Below are 23012 nucleotides of genomic sequence, written 5' to 3' on the forward strand. Positions count from 1 at the left end.
ATTGGAAATGAATTGTAGGTTTTTTTTTTTTTTTTTTTTTTTTTTGTGATAATCTCACCTATAGTTTTACTAAGCTCATGACTATTTCGCAAAGAAGCAAAATTTAAATCAAGAACACACTATGAAAATTTATGGTTTATTTTACTAACGAGGGAAAGGTGTGATGTCACTCAGAGATAATTGCATTAAATTTAGTATGTATATAAATTTAGAGTAGGAGTAGGTAATGGGAATAGAAAATAATATGTGGAAACATTCGTTTCGCAGGCGCTCGGAATCAAAAATAATGGGCCCTACAGTACTACAGAAGTATGGGCTGTCAATCAGACATTGATGGGACGGAGTCTTTGCTTGCTGTTACGGCCAATGCAGAAGAAGTCAAATAAAGTTAAATCAAAACATAAAAGATGATCTGAACAGAAAATGAACTAATGTCCACCCTCAGTCCCACTAGGCGAATGCCGGGATACTAAATATATATCAACTGCCCTTGCCATTACCCTGTTTTCTGAACTGTTTTGTTTATAATGCAATAGTTCCAAAGCACGTGTTGAAATTCTGACATAAACTGTGCACAAATCTGCTCTTCCAGATCTGTTTATGCCTCCTTACCACAAATCAATTAGAGCTTTGATGGTTGAGTAACTCTCAACATTCCATTGCCAGTTCAGAAAGTACAAGTCGCAGATTCGAGCTTCGTCTTCGGTATCGATTTATTTCTGTGTATATATCTATATATTAAAATGCTAGGTTTATATATTTGTCTCCAAAGAAAAGTTTATATGTTTGTCGAGATGAGATCTGCAAAACCACAAGTGCTAGAAACGTGCCGTTTCCGCTGGTCGATTCCAAATTTTGTGTAGATTGATCAGTTCTAATTGAATGTTTAAAAAACATGGCTGTTATTTCTTTGTTACATATTTAGGAGTACACTATAAGTGTTGAAATTCTTAAAAAACATATCCTACGAGTTATACATTTCGACACAGCATATTTGTATACAGGAGTTGCATATCTCTCAGTCGGTTCGTTGATGCCTAAATGATAATGAAAAATGAAGGATAACCATTTCTCCAGGCTAACATGAATCTGTATTGTTTGGAGAGTTTTGCTCAATGAACACCATATATCACTGACATTATAATTAACTGTGTGTGTAATGTATTTGCTTATTACATACTGCATGCAAGAAGAAAGAAAACACTGATCATATATGAATTAGAAACTCCAACCGGAAGTAAGCTCAAATCTTGCAAACGATGTGAGATATTGAGCAAATAATCGAAAAAAAATATCCCCTTTATGATACTCCTTGCCGATTTTTATCAAGACGTCTTTCACTTGCGTCTGTAAAAGGACATATACAGATATGAGCAATGACAAGGAGATTCATGCTCATATGTGAATGCTGCGCTATGTAGAGAGCGCAGGTTCAGCTAGTTTTATTTATTTTCTTAATATAATTTCATTACGCTAACTAGTGATACATACTCAATGGTTAATGACAAGGGCAGTTATGATAGGTTTAGTATCCCAGCATTCTCCTGGTGGGACTGAGGGCGGACATTACTCATTTTCTGTTCAGATCATCTTTTCTGTTTTCATTCTACTTAACTTCTTGTGCATTGGCAGTAACAGCAAGCAAAGGCTACGTCTCATCAATGTCTGAATGACAGGCCATACTTCTGCAGAACTGTAGGGCCCATTATTTTTTATTCCGAACGCCTGCGAAACGAATACTTAAGCACATTCCTTTCTATTCCGATTACCTACTTCCACACCAAATTTCGAGCAATTATCTCTGATTGACATCACATCCTTCTCTCGTAAGTGCCTGTAACTCGGAACAATCAATCTGACTACAATCTGGAGATACTTATGAGTAAAATATAACTACAGTTTACATCACCGAGCTCAACACAATTTCAACACTTGCAATGACAGAACACATTGATAACAACTGCGCAAGAAAGTCAGTTGCAAACTCCAATGAAAATAAAATGTTATCTTAAATGCTCCCTACAAAAGACGAAAACCTGATATTCTACCTGGTGACGCAAACATTCCACTCATAGCTTGGGACATTCCACTATGTAGATAGACCTACTCATTTTATCGTTTCAAGTGGCCTTAGTTGTGAACAAACACCGCGTACGTGGGTTCTCACGTTTCCTCCCACATTATTCATTCTATTATTGCATTCATTTATCATTATTACCGCCTCATTTAGCCTAGCCGGCATAATCGTGGAACGTAAACCTGGAAGATTGCATTTTCATTTTTCACTTTATCGTTTTTCTACTCTTTTACCTACGCCTGATGTCACCAGAGGAAATATCAGCTTTTTAATACCAACTATTTTATCGGGAACATTTAAGGTAAAAACTTCTACTTCCACTAAATTAAAAACAAACTTTATTCAAAATATTTCTTTGCAACCTTACACTGTTTTAAGATCATTTAAGTTTCAAGAGGATCAGTTATTAACATGCATTTCAGGAAACCTGCAGTAAACGAGGACACTTGCCATCAAAACTCAACCGATTGATACGTACTACCGCATAAGACTTTTCTAAATGGCTAACAAATTGTGGGGAAAAAATGAACTTCTGCACCAAAGTATTTAATGTAATCAAAGGAATATCTGTTCTCTGCTCTACTGCTTGTTTTCGAAAAAATATGATGTTACACTTTGAAGCAAAACATTCAGAAGTGGCCAAAAGTAAAATTTCCAATAATCGTACTTTATTTTGCATTTCGAACGAGAAGCACAATGTTATAAATTAAGGAAAACAGAGAATAAAATTCCTGGAAAGCTATTACCGTAGAGTACCGCCAACGCGAAATTTGCTCCCAATGTTGTATTTTCCAACGAAATCAAACAAAACTTGTACAGACAAAAATACAAATAGTGATAAAGATATGGTAATGTTATCCTTTAGATACTAAAACAATATTTACAGGAAAAGAGAGAGAGAGAGAGAGAGAGCAGCTTTTGAAAGAAAAGCTGCTTTTTCAAAGCACTGAACTGAATATTCTTTAACAAGATCTTTATTCAAACTTCTTAGCATTCCAAACAGTTTTATTATTTTTACTGGAAGTTTATGTATTGTTCTGATGTTGCACCTGGCGAATAGTCTGCTAAGCTTTCCAGAAGCGTTGCCGGTGTAAGGGCGATAGATTGTGTTTTTCTGTTCTTAATTTATCGATTCTACTGTACTTTTTTCATTGTTGTTAATATTCTTTGTTTTGGCTCTTTTCAGGACATATTTATATTTCTCATTGAGTATCCACTCTGGAGCATGGTGGTACGAAGGTAATCAAGTTCCCTTGTTACACAGTCCTTGTCGAAAATGGAGAATGCTTTATGTGCTAAAGTGTTGAGAACTAAAAGCCGTTAAGCTTTGTGATGGGAACTGTTCACGTTCAGATATAAATCTGTATGTGTTGGTTTCCTATATACACTATGGCCTTCTGTATACCACGATGTCAAGAAATGGGGGACGATCATCTTGTTCAACTTCCATCGTAAATTTAATATTCGAATGCTGGTTGTTGAGACACTGCACATCATCAGAACAATACATAAACCTCCAGCAAAAATAAAAAGAAACTTACTGCGACCAGCCAAAGACGATCTGGGCCTTCGAATACCTAGGATTTATCGCATTGCATGTGAATGCGACAAGGCATATATTGGACAAACAGGAATGACCATTGAAACCAAATGCAAAGAACACAACAGTTACATCAGATTAAACTAACCAGAAAAATCCCGGCTGGCCAAACATAGAATCAATCAGAAACAAGATTTTGTTCACAGGTGTTAAAATAATAGCAAAATGCTCAAGAGTTTGGGATAGGAGGATAAAAGAAGCCGTTGCAATCATGCAAGAAAAAACTAAACTTAACACAGACACAGGATTCCAACTGAATCAAATATGGACACCAATTATATCCCGCCATTTTATTTCAACCACCAATCAGAAGAGTACAGACACATATGAAGTATATATTCCACGCACTCTATTGCCCCATCATATTTGCCTGAAGATGAGGACAATCTCAGCCCCCGAAACGTTGCAAGATACAACAGTATTTACCTGGCTGTTAACCCGAAAAGACCTGTTTGCAATACGTCGCCACGAAAGCTTCAATGGATATTTTAGTTTACTGTATATTTATAAATACATAATGAAAACGTAAATTCTTAATATGATTAAACAACAAAAATTATTCATGAGCTGATTCTACGGGAACTACTTAAAAGAAAGGAAACTACCTTAAGAAAAAATAAATATTTCAGTTTTACTTTCCATGATTATGCTTCTTAGGCTAAGGGAGACGTATGATTAACGCAAGAGAATCATGATGGAAGAATTGGTGAAATGATAATGTGGAAGGAAACCCAAGGTCACGAAGTGCTTCACCACAAACTTATTTGGCCATGGATCGAACAGGGACCCCACGTACCAGAGGTAAGCACTCTAACACTGAACCAACGTGATCTTCAGAGATTTCAGAGACTAATTTGCTTAACATTGCAGAAAGAGGAAATTCGTAAGGAATGGAGAGAATCCGTAACAATGTATTTAAGGAAAGTGGCAAAACTGATTGCATAAGCTATCGGAGAATACAGCTACAAGATCTCGTTCAGTATTCTTGTAGCGCGGTTAACTCTTCTATAAATGGTCACCAATGTCTTTTCAGCTGTTATATATCAACACCCGATCAAATATTCTCCATTAGACGCACATTAGAAAAAAAAAAGTAGGAATATGCCAAGACAGTTCACCGACTACTCGTCAACTTAGTAAATAATAAATAAATAAATAAATTGCCTATGATTCGGTCAAAAGAGGCAAGTGGTGTATCATGCAAGAATTTGAAATTCCCAAGAAGAGTGTACGGTTAGTAAAATCGTGGCTCAGTGATACAAATACGTTGCAAATGGGAAGGAAACTGATTCTTGTAAATGAAATGAAATATTTAAATTTTACGTCTCATGGTTATAAAGGATACGTTAAAGGAGACAGTGATGAGAAATGAGTGTAATGGTGGAATGAAGAAAGTGGGAGAAAATGGGAGAACCATGAGAAAACCCAAGCACACGGTGTTTGTTCACCACAAAGCTCACTGGGCGCGAGCTGGGATCAAACCAAGGACCCCATGCACCAGAGGTGAACTGTGAGTTCTGTGTGATTTAGAATAACCTGAGAAAAGGGACGCCTTAACCTCATTACTAGAGACCTCTTTTGTATACAGGGATAATATAAAGTCGGTGGAAGACAATGCAAATATCCTTCTGGTGACGTGTAAAGAAATGATTCCAGGTGAATGTTACGATAAAGTACGTACGCTGATCAATCAAGACTGATCATCAGTGTTTATGAGGTGAATACAACAGCAAGGCACAGAAAACGAAACACGTTTGTGTGGTGGGAGAAGTGATGAATAGATCGAGCAAGTTTAAAGGTCATGCCGTCAGGAATGAGACCTCGGCAGCCGTTCAAGCACACGTAGTTTCAGTTTCGCAACATGGAAGTGACACGCGAAGAACAGTACAGAAATTCTGTTGACTATCTTGCAAAGATCAACGTTCCGTATGTACCCCATCCTCCATTTAGATCTGATTTAGCCACTTTTGATTGATTTCTTTGTTTTTCCAACTTAGAAAAAACACCCCTGGGGACGGCGTTTCGCATCTTCAGGGGTAGTGGTGAAAGCTGAGGAAGCGATTGTGAAGGATCTATCCATAAATGCCTTCCAGCATGTCTTTGATGATTAGCAATAACGTTGCGACAAGTGCATTGCAAGTAATGGGGACTATTTTGAAAAACACCAACATTTGAAGGATTGGTACAGCTAATTACCGCATGTTTTATTCATTTAAAATAATTTTTTATTGATTAGTCCTCGTTCATGATAATGAACAAACATCGTAACCAGTAATCTAGATGATGTGAGTGAATTTAAATCGTTAGCTGTAGTGCTAACAAATAGGATAGTAAAGAGAGAAAAATGGCAAGATATAGATGTTACTACAGCATTCAGCTGTATCAGTAATTATGTTCGTAAATAAAAAATAAAATAAATAATTTATCAATACAACTAGTATCGATGAAAATTAAAAGTAAAAATTTAGGAAACCACAATTCTGCTTCTCGTACTATATGGTTGATAAAAATTGGACGCTGACGCGCAGTGAAGAACAGCGACGAGTTCCGAAAACTTGAAGAAAATTTTGAAGAAAAAAAAATATTTGGAGCAAAAGGAGAAGCGAATAAAGGAAAGGAATTTGGAAAGCTGAAGCTTTACAATCGCTATCGAATATCATACGGTTAACAGTCGATTCATCAAAGGTGGGCAGGACAAAGTGCAGTGAACTGAGTACTTGCCGGAAAACCTAAGGGAAAGAAACCTTTGGGCAGACCAAGAAGAAAGTTGGAAGATAGAACCCAATAGAGCAATACAGAAGTTTTGTTCCAGCGGCGAATGAACTTTCGGGTTTGAGAGACTTTGTTACGAAAAATTATGTAGAACATTTTACTTTTGGTCACTTCATTCAATAAATAGATCTAAACAGTTAGGGATCATCTCAAAAAATAAACAAAAATTAAAAAAAAAAAAAAAAAAGTAAATACTGTGCTGCCGATTCTTTATTTTAAAGCAACTACAAAGAAAGGACACACTAATGAATCAAGAACGAATCCTTTGATAACTTTTCCCAACCCACGAACTTTTTCTTTTGAGAAGATCCCAGAACTGTTGCTGCTCTTCATACAAATAAACAAATGTAGATTTTTTTATTTGTTTTTTTTTTAAGTGTGACTCATTTGTAAATTGTTCCAGTTCTGGTAGCACTTTTCTCTCTCTCTCTCTCTCTCTCGTTCTGTCTTTCCACTAAGTATTCACAGCCTTAGTACAAATTCATATTAACATTTTCCAGCATTAATATTAAATAAATGCTATGATAACGGAAATAGTCATTCTTATATAAAACTAACTCCAATAAATTGTACGTTAAGTGCGGAATTTAGCATTAGAAAATACATTAGGAAAGTGGGTTGGAAAAAGTGATCAATTCTGAGTAGCACAGTATTTTGTTGCTTAAATATTAAAAGTATTGCTTCCCATCGACTGTAGGCAAGTGGCCTCAGAGTTTAACAATTGAAACTTGCTTCAAACAACTCACTTACATCTAGTATATTACGGGATAAATTTATACTCACCAGTTTGAAGAGAAAGAGTTAAATAGTTAAGTATCCAAGTCATCCTTTACAATTTTGTTTCATTTTTTTTCACTAAATAATAGTAATGAACGAATAAGTACTGTAGATGTTCATACAATGTCCTTTCATTACAATTCCCAGCTTATCCCTCATTAAGATGGTATTTGTAGAAAATTTTATGCACATCACGTTTCTATTTCTTAATTTGCCAGGGTCAAAAACTAGTGTCAATGACTCAGTATCAAAACGACTATAAAGAATATATTTGCGCAGTAGAACTTGTGACCATGGAACATGTTTATAACCTTTATAATTACTGTAGATAATTTATAACAGAAGTGTCTAATATATTCGTATTTATTATCTTTGCTGTTTTTTTTTTTTTTTTTTTTTTCTCATTAGATTTTATTTGCAAGACGTATGACTATGATTGTGCATTAGTTTTTAAAAACAGTTTTCTTGTTTTCAGTTGCTGTTTCAACTGAAGTAAAGTATTCAAAGAAGCATTCAAACGAAACAACTGACGAGGATGCACTTGAGAACTGTACTCAATAAGATTGTAATCTATCACTTTGAACCACCTGCTATAATCTAGGTTTCCTTGCCTTCTTCGAGCATTATGGTTTCTATGTTTTATGTCGTCCTTCAAGAAAACAGGATTTACTATTTCTTTATCTGATTATAATTTGTCGTATGATGTGATAAATTACAATTGATAATTTATTGTATTTATAGCGAATGTAAATTTGTATGTTAGTACTTTAGAACGTTTTATTGTCTCAAATATTCATATGAATGTTTTGAAGAGAGAACGGATTGTTGTATAATAAACAGTTGGCTTGACACTCCTCGGAGCTAGTTAAAATCTCAAATATTTGTTGTAGTTCTCATATTTTAGACTCAAATATGTAAGAAATGAAAGAGACGAATCAAACAATAGTAGGCGGCCATCTCACTTTTATTCATTTACTTTCATATGATGATTTGGATAAAGAAAATACTTCAGTCAGAAATCAGAATCACATTCACAATATAAAGACGATAATGCCTGAATCTCAATGCATGTATACAGTATTCAAACTGATATCCTAGAAAAAATATAAATTATAGTTTCCTCCTTATTCCAATCAAGAATCCAAACGGTATGAATAATATGTTCGACAGATCCACCAGGTTTGATGTGAGATTTAACGTTCCTATATTTCACTGAAACATTACTTTGTTTTAGTAATATTATTTTTTGATGCAATTCAGTTGCGATTTCCTGTTAAATAAGTTAGTCATTTGCAAATAGATTTCACTATGAATTTAGCCATGCTTGTTCTTTCCACTAACGTTAAATGCAAGTATTCTGCTTCATCTCTTAGGAATTTCAAATTTCAGTACTACAAAAGTTGCAAGGTTTTGTTTTATAAATCTTTCCATTTCGACCACATACGAAAGTATATTTTAATATATATCACTTGACTTTTCTGTTTAATTTTGCTTTTGTTTCCCCTCCCTATGTGATGAACATTTTATTACTTTCTCATAAGTACTTCTTATGTATTATATACATTTTTTTGTTTATTTATGTATTTATTCAAGCCAACAAAATTATATTTTCTCATATACTCTGTTCATTTTTAACCCACAAAATTCCCCTCCCCGCTGTCAACTTAAGAAGACTTTGTTATATTATTGTTAAATAATTCATTGGAAACTACTTCAGCTGGTATTATATATATATTTAAAATTTTATAACTGGCCATTATGTTCATTAATAAATATTCGTAAATTGCACTTGCCCCTAATTTATATTTCATGTCCCCATTTTTTTTTCTTTTTTGTTTTCCTTTTTTCTTATCCATTGATATATATAACTTTTAATTTAAAATATTTGTATCCATTTCGGTATTATCTCATACAAAAAGTCTGTAATTCATTATATATGTATGCATATAGTAAATAAGACCCTGACAAATCATCCTCAATCCTATTCTTCTTTTATCTTATTATGTCATAATTCAAAAGACCACTTTCTGTATTTTCAATTGAGATCTCGTATGAAATCCATTGTCTTTTGTGTTGTCTGATTAAACTTAACTGAAGGTTCTTGCTACTCTAACAGGTTCACTTGATTTGGTTTCTTTACTGAAATATTGAAAGAGACACTTCAAAAGGTTATATTTATTTGTGTGTGTTTAATATAAATATAGACATTTTTCATATCCATGTATTAACAGATAATTTGCTATTGGATAATCTCATTGGTCACCAATTTCATGAAATCCATTTTTTATACGGCTTCACGAACCATGTTCTGAAAATTCTGAAGGTAATTAATTATGCATATGATAAGAGAGAATTTTTCTTTGAAACAAATATTGATTTAGAAGTAGTTTGTACTTTACTTTTTCTTTTCTTTTAAATATGTATATATAAATTACTTTTTCATGAAGAACGAAAAACCATTTGTAAGATATGTCTTTCCTTTGAACAGTTGAGTTTATTTTCCATGAAATTCACTAGTTCTCCATCGTCGATTAAAACGTGAATGTAAATATTAAAAATTGTTGATTGTCAATCTGACGATTTCCTATCCGCAAGAATTCTTCGCCACCATCAAAAATGAAGACCACAGTCTCAGGTTTCATCAGCTTAAAGTTCCATTTCATATGGGAAACAACATATGGTCAGAACAGAAAATGAAAATATGAAAGTCCTCTTCACCACTGTAACAGTATTATTTCACTGTTCCAATATACTGTACAGAAGTGACAACCACCAAATTAAGAAGTCCTAGCGAGTCACGAAAAAGAGAAACGAATAATAAATGCCTTAAATTAAATTCAACTATGGAGAATGTATCTTAAGAACTATTACTTTCTGACCATAAATGAAGATGAGCTCTTACTGCAAATTTTTCATATGAACATTACTGAACATATTTGCCACCACCATACTACGAAATCTTGCCGATTAAAAGGGCTGAAGAGAGTGTAGAGCTCGGAGCATTCTGCCTGGTGGCTATGATTATTGGTCAGGACGCATTTAACTCATTACAGCTAGAGCAATAAGTGAGAAAGAAAGATGAAAACCGCAGCTGGAGAGACCTGGACCGTAACTCACCTGGCCAACTTGCCTTATTGTTGAATGGTGTCAACCAATTGTAAAACATTCTATAAAATTATATACATACATGTTTCCCTAATTAATTTCAATGTTTACATTTTACTATTGCCGATGGGCACTAGCCTCCTGGCAGCAGTGCAACTGTGCTACCACACTTTTTCCAACCCTGGCAAGAGGATGTGAACTCAAGAGTTATTGGATCCACGCATCATGACAAAATAAACATTTAGCTCATGAATAAAGAAATTGGCACCTTGTGAGTTATATATATAAAATAAATGACATAACTGCATGCATGGATTTAAAATTATCTCTATAATGAATATAATGAAACATGAGTATGGATCTCATGTTTAAATCAAATTGATTTGAGAACACAGCTGCTAACACTTGGTGCCATTAACTTGAATTTCGACATTCTATTTACTATTTACTATTTCTTATTCTAACTCCTTACTTCTCCATGCGCGTCACGTATCCTTCTATTGAATTCTTTTCCTTCTAATATAAGGAAATCTTCTCCTGGTTTTAGAATTCCACATTTTGAAGCAATGGATCGCGCTGTATTAATGTTATCTCCAGTAACCATTCGTACAGTAATTCCAGCTCTTTGGCACTTCTTAATTGCCTCAGGAACCTGCAATTTGAGTTAAACGGTAAGTTTTAATAATTATTTTCTGTACGAGAAATTCAAAAAAGTAAACTGACAATTAATTGATAATAAACTGACAACTGTATTATAATAAATACACTTGATAAACTCGAGATAATACGCAGAATATTTGCACACTAAAAGCAGCAGAATATAGTTACTACTTGCCCCTGCCTTCCGACGATTAAGAAAGTAAGCTATCTGGAATTTGGTAGATTAACTATTATCACAACAATGATATGAGAACATTTCGGTAAGTACAACACGCCTAAAGGAAACAATGTGTACTGAAAAGCTGAAAATAATGCATAACTAGCAAAATAAATTACACTCCGGAACATGCGTATACATTAGGAAAATAGCCAAATCGAAAACAACAAATGGGAAAATACAAGCACGGCAAAAAGTTTAATAAATGCCGAATTCTGATGTAGTCAAATATTGCACTGAGCTAATTTTGATCCAAGAAACAAAGGAAGGAAACAAATATGTCAATACCTGCAGTGAAATCACAGGTTAGAGAAACGGAGAATTTGTCAAACATTAATGAACTTGGGGTTGCTGTGCAAAAATAAAAACAAAAAGCTCGACTCCATTTAAGACTTGGCTTACACAGAAATACTGTATTACACAACAACCGTAAGTTTCAGATAGCTCTGTCGTTTGTCCACCAGAACAAGGAATGAAAATAATATTATTATATGTTCCAATGGCAAAGTATGGATTTTGTAACTCAATTTTCTCACTTCCAACATTGTTGAAAATAGTCTCACCAAAGACAGTGCAGTTTGAAAACATGATTATATTAGAAGTAAATGGCAGATATGAAACCCACTAAACAGGGAAACATATTAAGAATAAAATGTTAACGAGTCATCCTCAACGGCGACAACTCAAAAGGAGATAAAAGCAGAAAAAGGAATAATCTACGAATTACTACATTATGGAATGATATTGCAAGTTGAGATATTACCATGTCACAGCATAAAATAATACTTTACATATATATTTAAAATAATAATAAAAGTGGTTTTGAATTATTGACTTTGAATCAAATCTTCTAACTGTATTTTGCTGTATTATCACCCTACTTGTTTAAACTCAGAATAAAACTAAGTGCTATAGCCTCAGAAAGCACTTTTGCTTTGTGCAATTTCTTGTGTCAATTTTTTTGGTTTGAAAAAACGAAGTTTTCTAAACTTAAACAGAGTGTGACGGACGCTACACATGACATTAATTTAAAAGATCTTAACTGTGTTAGAGAACACAATGTACAAGGACGTGAGAAGAATCCATTCATAGTTTTAAATCAAATTCAAAAAATATATAAATATATACACAGTAACTTTTTTTTAAAAAAAATCGTAAAAGCCAAGATACAAGTACAGGGTTTGAAGAGGAAACTTTTTTTTTCTATGAAAAAGAGATCAGTGTCAATGATTTAGTTTGCATATAGTCATATACAGGATGTTTGAAAACAACAGCGAAAACGTTTGGGAGGTGATTCCTGACACCAAGGCAAAAATTATACACCAACTTGGGTGCACAAATGCTTCCTTTCGGAGTTATATGTTGCCAAAAACACGAAAAAAAAAAAAAGAACTTTAAACGTCCATAGCTCCAAAACTATGAGACCTAACCGTAATCTGATCAAGACTTCACTTAGGAACTACCATATGCCCTATCCAAAAATACATGTTTCAGAATCCAAAGGTACTCGTGCAACAATTTTTATAGAGGTAGTTGATGACTACTTCAAATTATATGCCCGTAGCCAAACTATCTCTATAAAAATTGTTGCACGAGTACCTTCTGAAACATGTATTTTTGGATAGGGCACATGGTAGTTCCTAAGTGAAATCTTGATCCGACTACTGTTAGGTCTTATAGTATTGGAGCTACAGACCTTTAAAGTTCATTTTTTTTTCGTGTTTTTGGCAACCTATGAGTCCGAAAGGAAGCATTTGTGCACCCAGGATGGTCTATAATTTTTGTCTTATCTTGCTGCCAGGAATCATCTTCCAAACGTTGTCGGTGTTGTTTTGAAACACCCAGTATAATTTCGTTTCTACGATTGTTAGGTATTAATTGCACACCACGTATCATTAAATTTCAATATAAAACTAAGTAAACCATTAGAACTCGTTACTATACGTAAACAATAAGTATTTCATCCACATATTTGGGATTCAACAGAAGGATTTTGGTTTCTAACGAAACGAGTTTATAATTACGTGATCATCATAATTTACATTTGGTAGACAGTTACTTAACTTCCAGAGGTAGCTGCCGTGGGATACCCACTGTACAAAAAACAGGCGAATCTGACCTCCATAAAGTTATAATAATCAATGAAAATTATACATGAATTTCATACAAACTAAAATCCTTCGGAAAATAAAAACCTCACGTGGTAAGCTTCCAATATTTAAAAAACTTCCTATTTCGTCGGGTGAAGCTAAATAGATTTAAGATAGATTAATGATAAAACTAACATTTGGATCAATGTAACAGTGTTTTATATATATATATGGGTCAGGAGCTAGTCTATCTTTGATGAAGCCCAAAAATATGGAGATATATTACTGTGAGCTAGTATGTTTACTTAATAGTACACTAAAATTACTGCTTTATAGTGTGCATATGATAAAATTATATTTCTTTTATACTTTCCAAACCGAGCGGTAGGCGTTGGTCTGAATCTGTTCGATATCAGGTTCTAGCCATCAGAGAAATTTCCTTAGGCATTACTATCACGTGACTGACCGAGATGATGTACAAAATGTCCAGTATAGCTGTCATAAGGTTAATCAACAAGATAAAGGAAATAAAATGAACTTGCTAGTCACTTGGGTAGTAAGATCTCACCAGTAAATTTGACATGCGAGACTAGTGTTTCACTCAATAGGAACAGAAGTTACCTCAGGCCTAACAGGATCTTCAATTCCAACAACACATAAACAGGTAAGATTATTCACAATATTTTCTTCATCGTCCCAATTTGGTTCAGTTTCTATATGCACTTGATTGATTTCTGCTTTTCCAGGCACAAAGTCTCGGTAAGCTACAGAAATTGTCCTTAAACCATCACATGCCATCGGTTCAATTATTTCACGCACTAATCGATCTTGCATTTCCTTTGAGAAGGTCTCTAAACCACCATCTCGACCATAGATGAATGAGCATCTGAAAATTAACACAAAGTTCTTTATTAGTCCCGAAGTATTTTAAAAAACACAAGGATTAAAAATTAACAATAATGTAACATGTTCTTCAAACAGATTTCAACATCAATTCTCTTCTATATATTTATGTATTTATTTTAATTCTCGATTTTGAAAACTGTTCCAAACAAGACAGACAAACATACGTTTATGTGAGTCGTTCCGGGAAGAAAGGAGGGGGGCAGTTGCTCAATGGTAGAGCGTTCACCTCTCGCACCAGATGAGCCTTGTGGTAGACGAACACCATTTGCGTGAGTTTTCTTGAGTTTCTCCCGTTTCCTCCCACTTTCCTCATTGCACCATTTCATTCATTTCTCATCATCACAGTCTTCTTTAGCCTAGCCGGCATAACCGTGGAACGTAAAATTTAAGATTTCGTTTCATTTCCGAGTAGAAAGGGCGAATTCAACAAAGCCCTGTTTTTCCTGAAAATGCACTTTGAATGGTTTAAATAATTTTTTCATTTATTTTGAAAGTATGTTTTCTAAGGAAAATGGGAACGATTTCCACAAAGTATACATATAGACACGGAAACTGGGTCTCGTCAAGGGGGCTTTCTGGTGGACAAACACCATATGTGACGATTTTCTCGTGATGTCCCGTTTCCTCCCAGTTTCTTCATTCTCATCACCACATTCTCCTTTAGCCTAAGTGTTCAATGGAGGGACGTTAAGAAAATAATATTAGTACATTCCCCTATAGCGGGGAAAAAAAATTAGTCCTCCATTGATCTTTAGACGTCTTTAGTGTAAATGCACACTGCGCTTACTTCCATTAACAGGTTTTAAAGTCCTGTCTGTCATTATGTTCCCACTATTTTCTGGTAATTCATTCATTTTATATATGGTTTTGAACGAGAACGTATCAAATAGCATATGCTAACTTAATGACTAGTATAAACCTACAAAACAGACCTAAGTGGTAAACTTAAACGAAAGTCAAATTTTAAAGATAAAATGCGGTAATTTTTGGTTCAGATGAGGAACGTAGGAAGAAAATTGATACTTTAGTTGTGAACTTTTTAAAGTTTCATTTGTCTTAAAATAACATGGAACGTTAGCTGGTTTCAACAAGCTTCGAAGCCATTTCAAGAGTACTGCGAGGAATATCTAGCTAGTGTTTGGAACAAAACATTTTCTTGCATACACCGGAATCCGAATAAAAAGTACCATATCGCATTTTCAAACTCTGACTTCCGTTCTCTCGCAGAAGTTGAAAATTTTACACTTTAATGGCGAATTCAGCATTTAGCTATATCTAGTATGGATAAATAATGAACACTTTCTATTCAACACATTCAATTTCAGGTCTGTGTGCATCACAAATTTGGCATACGCCTTTTGATATGTCATTTTTTTTTTTTTTTTTTTTTTTCAAAACTATGTGCAATACGAACAGTTAAGAGCCTGCTACAAATTAATGTCCTCATTACAATAACTACATAAATAAAACTAAACTACAAGTGCTTCTGCTGAAAATGAAATATATATATATACGAGGAATATTTCCCACCTATACCATATTTTAGGTTTTCATTATAGCTTCCGTTTTACTGTATGCATTTCTCCTAGCGAAATTAAATTTTTAAGATAATTTTTAAACAACTTTTTTTTTCGGAGTCTCTTTTACCCAATGGTCTAAAGCATGTTTTACATCATTTAAAGTTCTTAAACATTACATCACAATTAACGATGCCGGAAGATCGATAAAGCAAATAACATGGTTACGGAGGTACCTCCCGGTACAGGGCTTTAAAATTTTCTTCGTTTGTCGAACAGTATGTGGTCTTTCATTATCATTTTGCAGTCATGATCAGTTATGGACCTTTTCTGGTCAGTTTTTTGATAAGTGCTTATCGCAACGGACCGGACAAAAGGAAAGAATAATACCCTCAGCAATTATGATTTCCTTTGTTTGACTATGTATCATTTGGGGCCGTGGTGGCTCAGCGGTAGAGCGCTTACCTCTGGCGTATGGGGTCCCTGGTTCGATTCCAGCTCCCGCCAAGTGGGCTTTGTGTTGGGTTTTCTCGTTCTCTTGTTAGCTCCTACTTTCGTTATTCCACCATTATCATTCATTTTATCAACACAGTCTTCCTTAGACTAGAGGATATTAAACATCGTAATTCTTCAAATACTATAATTATTACCTTTCAAATGGAGTGAACACAACATGTTTTAAGTGGAGGTCCTATCTCTAATCTGCGCCACTCTCTGGAATGTCTTTTGGTTTCTGATCCATGTTTCATTAGTTTTATTTAGTCGTTATCGAAGTAAGTTCCTGTAACAAGTAAATAGCTCTTGAAATTGACAATTAACGAATCGACGCAGTTTCTGGTCTCGTCCCAACGGGATAACTCAGCGGACTGACGCTTTGCTAATGCTGTGTACACACTCCTACACACATACATACCTCACGAATACTTATTCGTCTATTTTCCTGCAAGACGTTCTTTACAACTGTGTTTAGGATCATTCTTTAGGTATATTCTTACTATATTTAAGTCAATTAACACAATAATAAACTATATTTTGGACTGTTTAGACTTGCCAGATAACTTCTAACAGCTGAACAGTTTCCCAAGTTTCAACTCTCTCTGTGCAGAGAAAATAGGAATTAACCGCGCCTTCCATATTTTCACAATTAACACTTATAGAGCATGTTTATATTCCAAGAAAGGCTAACTCATACCGGCCGTCGTTGACTAATATCTTTGGACAAATATGTTGCGATTTGAATGCACACGAAAGTATTAGTTACTCAGCCATTTATTATTCAAAGACATAACACCAAAACTTTGGAAAGATCCCTCGTACATACACTTCTGTTTAAAACTGAGGATAAACTCACTTTTTTAAAACCATTTCCGAAGCTCCTTTCGTAAAAAGTCTGTAACCACCACCTTCGCGTGGAATTACAGTACTCATGGATTTCCTTACAGAGTTGAACGTATAAACACGGGTAAAAACTTCTTCTGGTGTATCATCACGAACTGTCTGGTAATTTTTATTGAGGTCCAGAACAAACCCTAAAAGTGAACACTCAGTCTTGTTTCCAACCTGCTTTGGGAGATCTCCTGGTTCATCTGGAGGCTGTAAAATAAGCAATTGCAATGCAAATATTTTAAAAAAGAAAAAAAAAATCTTACATTTATTTGCTACTATTCCAGCAGGAATTGTTTCCATACTGTCAAACTAAACAACACCACACTAAGAAAGGCTATGTAATAAAAATATATGAAACCCAAACATGTAACAATTTCCACACACTAACTGGGTCTTCAGATTTCCACTCCGTGTGGCATCTTGGGAGTTGATCACCTCTTACATCTCTTATATACCCTCCAGACATCCATCTATGGGCCAAAACTCGTAAGTAATCCAGGATTATTACTATTTGGTTGAAGCTACGTCCATTAGATTAAAATTAAGAATGGACATGTAAATTGAAGGAAAACATTTTAGTATTATGAAGATATACTATAGTTTTACAAATATAACACATCAATAGTTAACAGTTTCGTGCCTCTGTACTTCACCTTAAATTAAGAACCCTTTGTTAATTAAGAACCCTCGTATACGTAATTCAAACAAAATAAGAGAATAATTGGTACAGTTTCGAGAAGAAATGCAATATTCCTTTCTGGAAATTTAAAATGAATATAAAATTATAAGTGATGATTACGACAAAGGAACCCAAAAGTTAAGTAAATAAATCTGTAAACATCCACATACCAATAAAATTAATCGTAACATGTAAAACGCTCTCCATATGCAAAGTACGAAACTTTGGCATTCTAAAAAACTTAAGTAAAACTATTGTACAATAAATAATATACAGTAGACTCCGAGTATCCGGCTCTCGACTATCCGGTCCAGTTTTCTTTTGTCGTAATTAAATGAGGAAGTCAAGGCTGAGCATTGGCAACATTACCAAGCCATTGGAAGCGGGCGTCTGCTACGATCCTCGTACGTGTTGTGTGCAAAATACAAGTTGTGACAGAAAAAGAGCAGCGTTCTGCTCCTTGTTCATTGTTCATTGTTTCGTCAGTGTGTAACTGATCTCAATATAGTACGCCTGCCACTGTTCCTAATTATAACTGTACAGTACTGTATTTGAAAATTGTTCTTGGGGGATGCTGAGTGTTCATAAAGAAATGAGTTCATAGAACTCCGGAATATCCGGATTTTTTGTTATCCGTCCTGCCCTTTAGCCACATTAGGCCGGATACTCGTCAGTCTACTGTAGCTTTAGAAATTAGAAAGCAAACGGTGGACCCTCCATCCCCTCCCCTCCTACACACACACACACACACACACACGTACAATTCCAGAGGTTTCAGGTTACCCAATGGATATGGACTTTTCTGCTTCGAAGTTCTGTCACAAATTTATACTATGAAATCTGGAAGTTGAATAAAATCTGTATAATATTGTCCATCTGGTTAGTTAGGTAATATTAAATGAGAATCCACAAAACCTACCATTACACGTGACGTGTATGCAGAATTGATTGCTATCGCCTCGATTAACAGTTCTCCAACATGAGCTGGAATATCTGAATATTTTGGAGTAGACTTGTGGTGTTTGCCACAAATATATGACTGTACAACTGTCATCCTGTAATCAAAAAATAAACTAAGTTAGAAACAGCGCGTCACTGAACATAATTTCCAATTATATGTTGTGATTTTCTGATTTAAAAACTTGAAGATACATTATCATTATTTACTATTGGGTTAAGGAATATATTCGTAGCGTTTAGTTTTCTTTTGTTTTACTGCGATTTGTTTTCTGTTTGACGAAGTGTTGATATTTAATCGAAAGAACACTCTTTCTGCTCTACAAAACTGTGCTAATCATTGTTTAATCTGTTTTCTCTTCAGGGCTAGAAATGGAGTATCCAGGAGGTATAAAAATAAGCATTTTCAACGTCTGCTTTTCTTCACTTTTCATCGAGGTCAAAAGGAAAGTTTTTTGCACGGAATCATAACGGGAGATGAGAAATTATGCCTACACGTTAATCTGAAACAAAGAAAAGAGTGAGTGGCACTTCAAGCTGAAGAGACCCGATCGACAAGGCCAAACCATTCTCCTTCACGACAACGCCAAGTCCCATGTTGCATAAGTCACAGCCGCACTCCAAGAGCTCGAGTGGAAGGTTCTTCAGCATCCAACCATACTCTCCGGATCTGGTGCCAATCGATTACCACCTGTTCCGCTCAGCGTGTAGAACCAAATTAGGGGCGTTATCTTCAACATCGAAGAGGACCTCAAAAACTGGCTGAACAACTTCTTCGACACCAGGCCGGACGATTTTTGGTAGAACGGAATCAACGAATTGGTCGAGAGGTAGGAGCAGGTCGTAAACAGCAACAGCGAATACATTCTTGATTAATTATTGGGTTTTGTTCCAACAAAACTCTTTAATAAAAACGCTACGGACTTATTCCTCAAACCATTACTTCTAAAAGAGTAGTATATTCTATGTTGATAAAGGCAGTCAGTACAATTGAAAGAACGATCGGAAACTACTTACTGAGGCAACATAAAACAAAAATAAATACGAATACTTGTCTAATATACGTATCTTTAAGGTTGGTGTAAATGGACAAGTTTTGCCGATAGATGTCACTAGTCTTCGTATCTCATGTATTTTTTACCTTTCACGAAAATTTACAATTTCTCTTACAAATTTCGATCTAGAGACTTCAAATTTTTGGAGAAGGAATTTGATAACCTATCGAAGACAACAATCCGTGCGGATTTCTTATTTAGAATTTTCTTCATTGTTGAAATGGCTTAATTGTTGAAAGGGATATCCAAAGCTTTAACAATATAACTCCTTCAACAATGAAGAAAATTCTAAATAAGAAATCAGCACAGATTGTTGTCTTCGATAAGTTATCAAGTTCCTTCTCCAAAAATTTGAGGTCTCTAGATCGAAATTTGTAAGAGAAATTGTAAATTTTCGTGAAAGGTAAAAAATATATGAGAGATATACGAAGACTTGTGACATCTATCGGCAAAACTCGTCCCTTTATAGCAACCTTAAGCAATGACTAAACACTACTTTATCGTCCGACTGAAATAAGGAACTTCAAGGTAGCCTGAACAATTTCTTTGTCAAGTCAAGTTCTAAAAGTATTTGCTCATTTTTTCCTCTTTTCTATACCAAACATCTACGAATCAGATTATTTATAAAGTAAAGCTAATTCTCATTCTCTTGTTATATGACGTTCTTTCATTTCTTTTTATTATTTTTTTTAATGCAATTACTTTATTATTTACCATGACGGAGACTATAATGTAAAGGTTAGGTTGTTATCGTGATACACAATTAAATTTCAAGAAGACAAACGCGGAGTACGAGAGAAAAATTTAGGAAATTACACGAGAATAGTACAAAATTTTAAACAAACTCTAGAAAGCTAGGAAAGAATAACTGAAATGAGCTAAATGCTAATCAGAAAAGAACTAAAATATGAGAAGCTGTCATTGTATACTTTCTACTTTTTGTATTAAAAAAAAATAATAATAATAATAAAAAAAGCAATGAAGCCGCAAGATTCATTGAATTTTCACCACAATTTTGTATCCACCACCACAGTCCTAAATTACGAATCTTTTAATTCCCCATCGCAAACTCCAGTCATTTTCCGAACAAGACTGCTAACTACAGCCGAAGCTTAAAGGAAATGATTTTAGCAAACAGAAAATATAAGACTGAATTCCTTGAAATAATACCGTAATTAAGGTGGATACAATACGACACAGAAGCACAAATATTGAAGACACAACGGAGGATAAGAAATAGTGTGATGATTGGATAAACCACTTAAGATGGACGCCTTGCTATTTCGTTGTCCCAATGTGACATTGATTTGCTGTACATTCTTCCGATATAACATTCAGAATAGTCGAATGACATGACCAGACCTCTTACTTTATTTATTTATTTACTACCGTCAATTATCCGTTTCGCTGGGTTAAAATAAGAAAAATTAAAAATATGTTCCGTTAGTCAGCCATTTTTCTATTACTGAAGAGCTCTCAAATCGATAGAAACAAAGAAAATATAATGAAAAATCAGAAAATAATAAGTAGTCTATATAAATAAAAAGTAAATATTACTATTGTGGGCTGAATTTGGATTTAAAGGACATCGGAAGTGTCACTGTTCATCTCAGCGACCCCGGAAACTATGGATTCGACACTAATATCGGTGAATTTCCATGATTTTTAAATATATTTCCCCGTCCCCTAAATTCTGCCATCAAAGTGCAGTGATAAAAACTATCCCAGGCCCAAACCTCATCTATGCTGAAAATTTGATCTAAATCAGTCGGGTGGTTTAAGAGTTATTAAGTCACAAGCATAGCCACTTTTATTTCTATTTACATAGATTTTTAGTTTTCTCCCCCATCTCTCTATACACTCCATCGATGAGCTATTCTATGCTTAAAAGCTCAAGGTGTCCAGTCTCTTTGGTGCATTTCTGTATTTAGCTATCTTGTAAATATCTATTATTCGGCTTCACTTTCTGTATACACCATGACAGCTCCAGCAGTTTCAAGAGTTTCCTGATTAGCCCATTTGCTACTTCATTATTTCTTAATTTCTCCAATTTGTGCTCACAGATCTGCACTATTCTCAAACAATTAGACATAAGTGATTGCAACTTCGCGTTTCTTATTTAACTGCATATAGTTAAGTAACACTTTCTTATATATAAACCACCTTCTTGACCCGTACTCCTCAAGACTGACAGAATTAAAAATTGGAATGCATTCGAAATGCTTTGGATAATCTAATGAAATGTAACAGAAAGTACCTGTTCGTGGTGAGGGTTCCTGTTTTATCAGAGCAGATGGCAGTGGCATTTCCCATTGTTTCACAGGCATCTAAATGTCTCACTAAATTGTTATCTTTCATCATTTTCTGGAAAAAAATAAATAAATAAAAGTATTTAGAAATGCATGTTTACTAAAAGAGTACTACAGAGCACAGTGTTAATATTACATCACATTAGAAAACAAAAAAAGCGTAATTGTAGTAACGAAAAGTTAATAATGATCTGTTTTCCCTCTTAATGAGACTGAGACTTTTGTCTTTTTGACAGACCAATTTATTCTACACTTTCTTATTTTGCAAATAAACTGTGCGTGAAAAACTAAAGTCATTTTCAAACTTGTCTGTATAATAATAATAATAATAATAATAATAATAATAATAATAATAATAATAATAATAATAATAATAATAATAATGTGAGGAACAAAATTTTTTTAGGCCTGTGTGACATTCGCGAAAATCATTAACTTCTTTTTTCAGACATTTGAACGTTACGCGAGATAGAAACTTAATTACTAGATCTATATCTGTTGTGTGTACAAAATAATTCAGTCTTGTTCAAAAGATCCTAGCCCACCCCACTCTCCTTAAATAGCCTTGTACTATTATCTTTATTTCAAACTAAAATACTACTGTATTATAATTCTATACGTCTCTGGGAGAATACATCTTTTTAAAGAGAAGTGTGTGCCCAGAATTTTTTTTGAAGATTGTAAATGATATTCCTTGCATCTATGAAAAGAAAAGAGGGTTCATAAAATATCCCTCCCTCACTGATAGGTACGCCCCTCGTTGCACTAGGATGGAATCATAGGTACTAACGAAATGAGAATGAAGTTTGAATTTAACATATTTCTAAGTATAGGAAATTTACCTGACAAAGTTTTAACTTTGAATATTTTTTTTTCTGGCATAAACACAAATATCAAACTACGGG

The 23012-nt window shown here is 34.4% G+C and overlaps 1 protein-coding gene across 15 annotated transcripts in view; it reads right to left on the minus strand.

Annotated features, from left to right (window-relative positions):
• PMCA (plasma membrane calcium-transporting ATPase 3) overlaps positions 1 to 23012 on the minus strand; it is a 765800-nt gene that overhangs the window by 50371 nt on the left and 692417 nt on the right. For all 15 annotated transcript variants that reach the window (XR_014131792.1, XR_014131781.1, XR_014131782.1 and 12 more), the window contains 5 exons: positions 22056 to 22162; positions 18706 to 18841; positions 17073 to 17314; positions 13920 to 14184; positions 10804 to 10983 (listed from right to left, as the gene is read on the minus strand). Coding sequence is in view for 3 of the 15 variants with exons in the window: in XM_081761243.1 (XP_081617369.1) it covers positions 10804 to 10983; positions 13920 to 14184; positions 17073 to 17314; positions 18706 to 18841; positions 22056 to 22162 (930 nt within the window). In the remaining 12 variants the exon portion in view is untranslated. The remainder of the gene's footprint in view (positions 1 to 10803; positions 10984 to 13919; positions 14185 to 17072; positions 17315 to 18705; positions 18842 to 22055; positions 22163 to 23012) is intronic.

This window comes from Thermobia domestica, chromosome 6 (assembly GCF_964235325.1).
Source record: "Thermobia domestica chromosome 6, izTheDome1.hap1.1, whole genome shotgun sequence".
In the NCBI taxonomy this organism is placed as follows: domain Eukaryota; kingdom Metazoa; phylum Arthropoda; class Insecta; order Zygentoma; family Lepismatidae; genus Thermobia; species Thermobia domestica.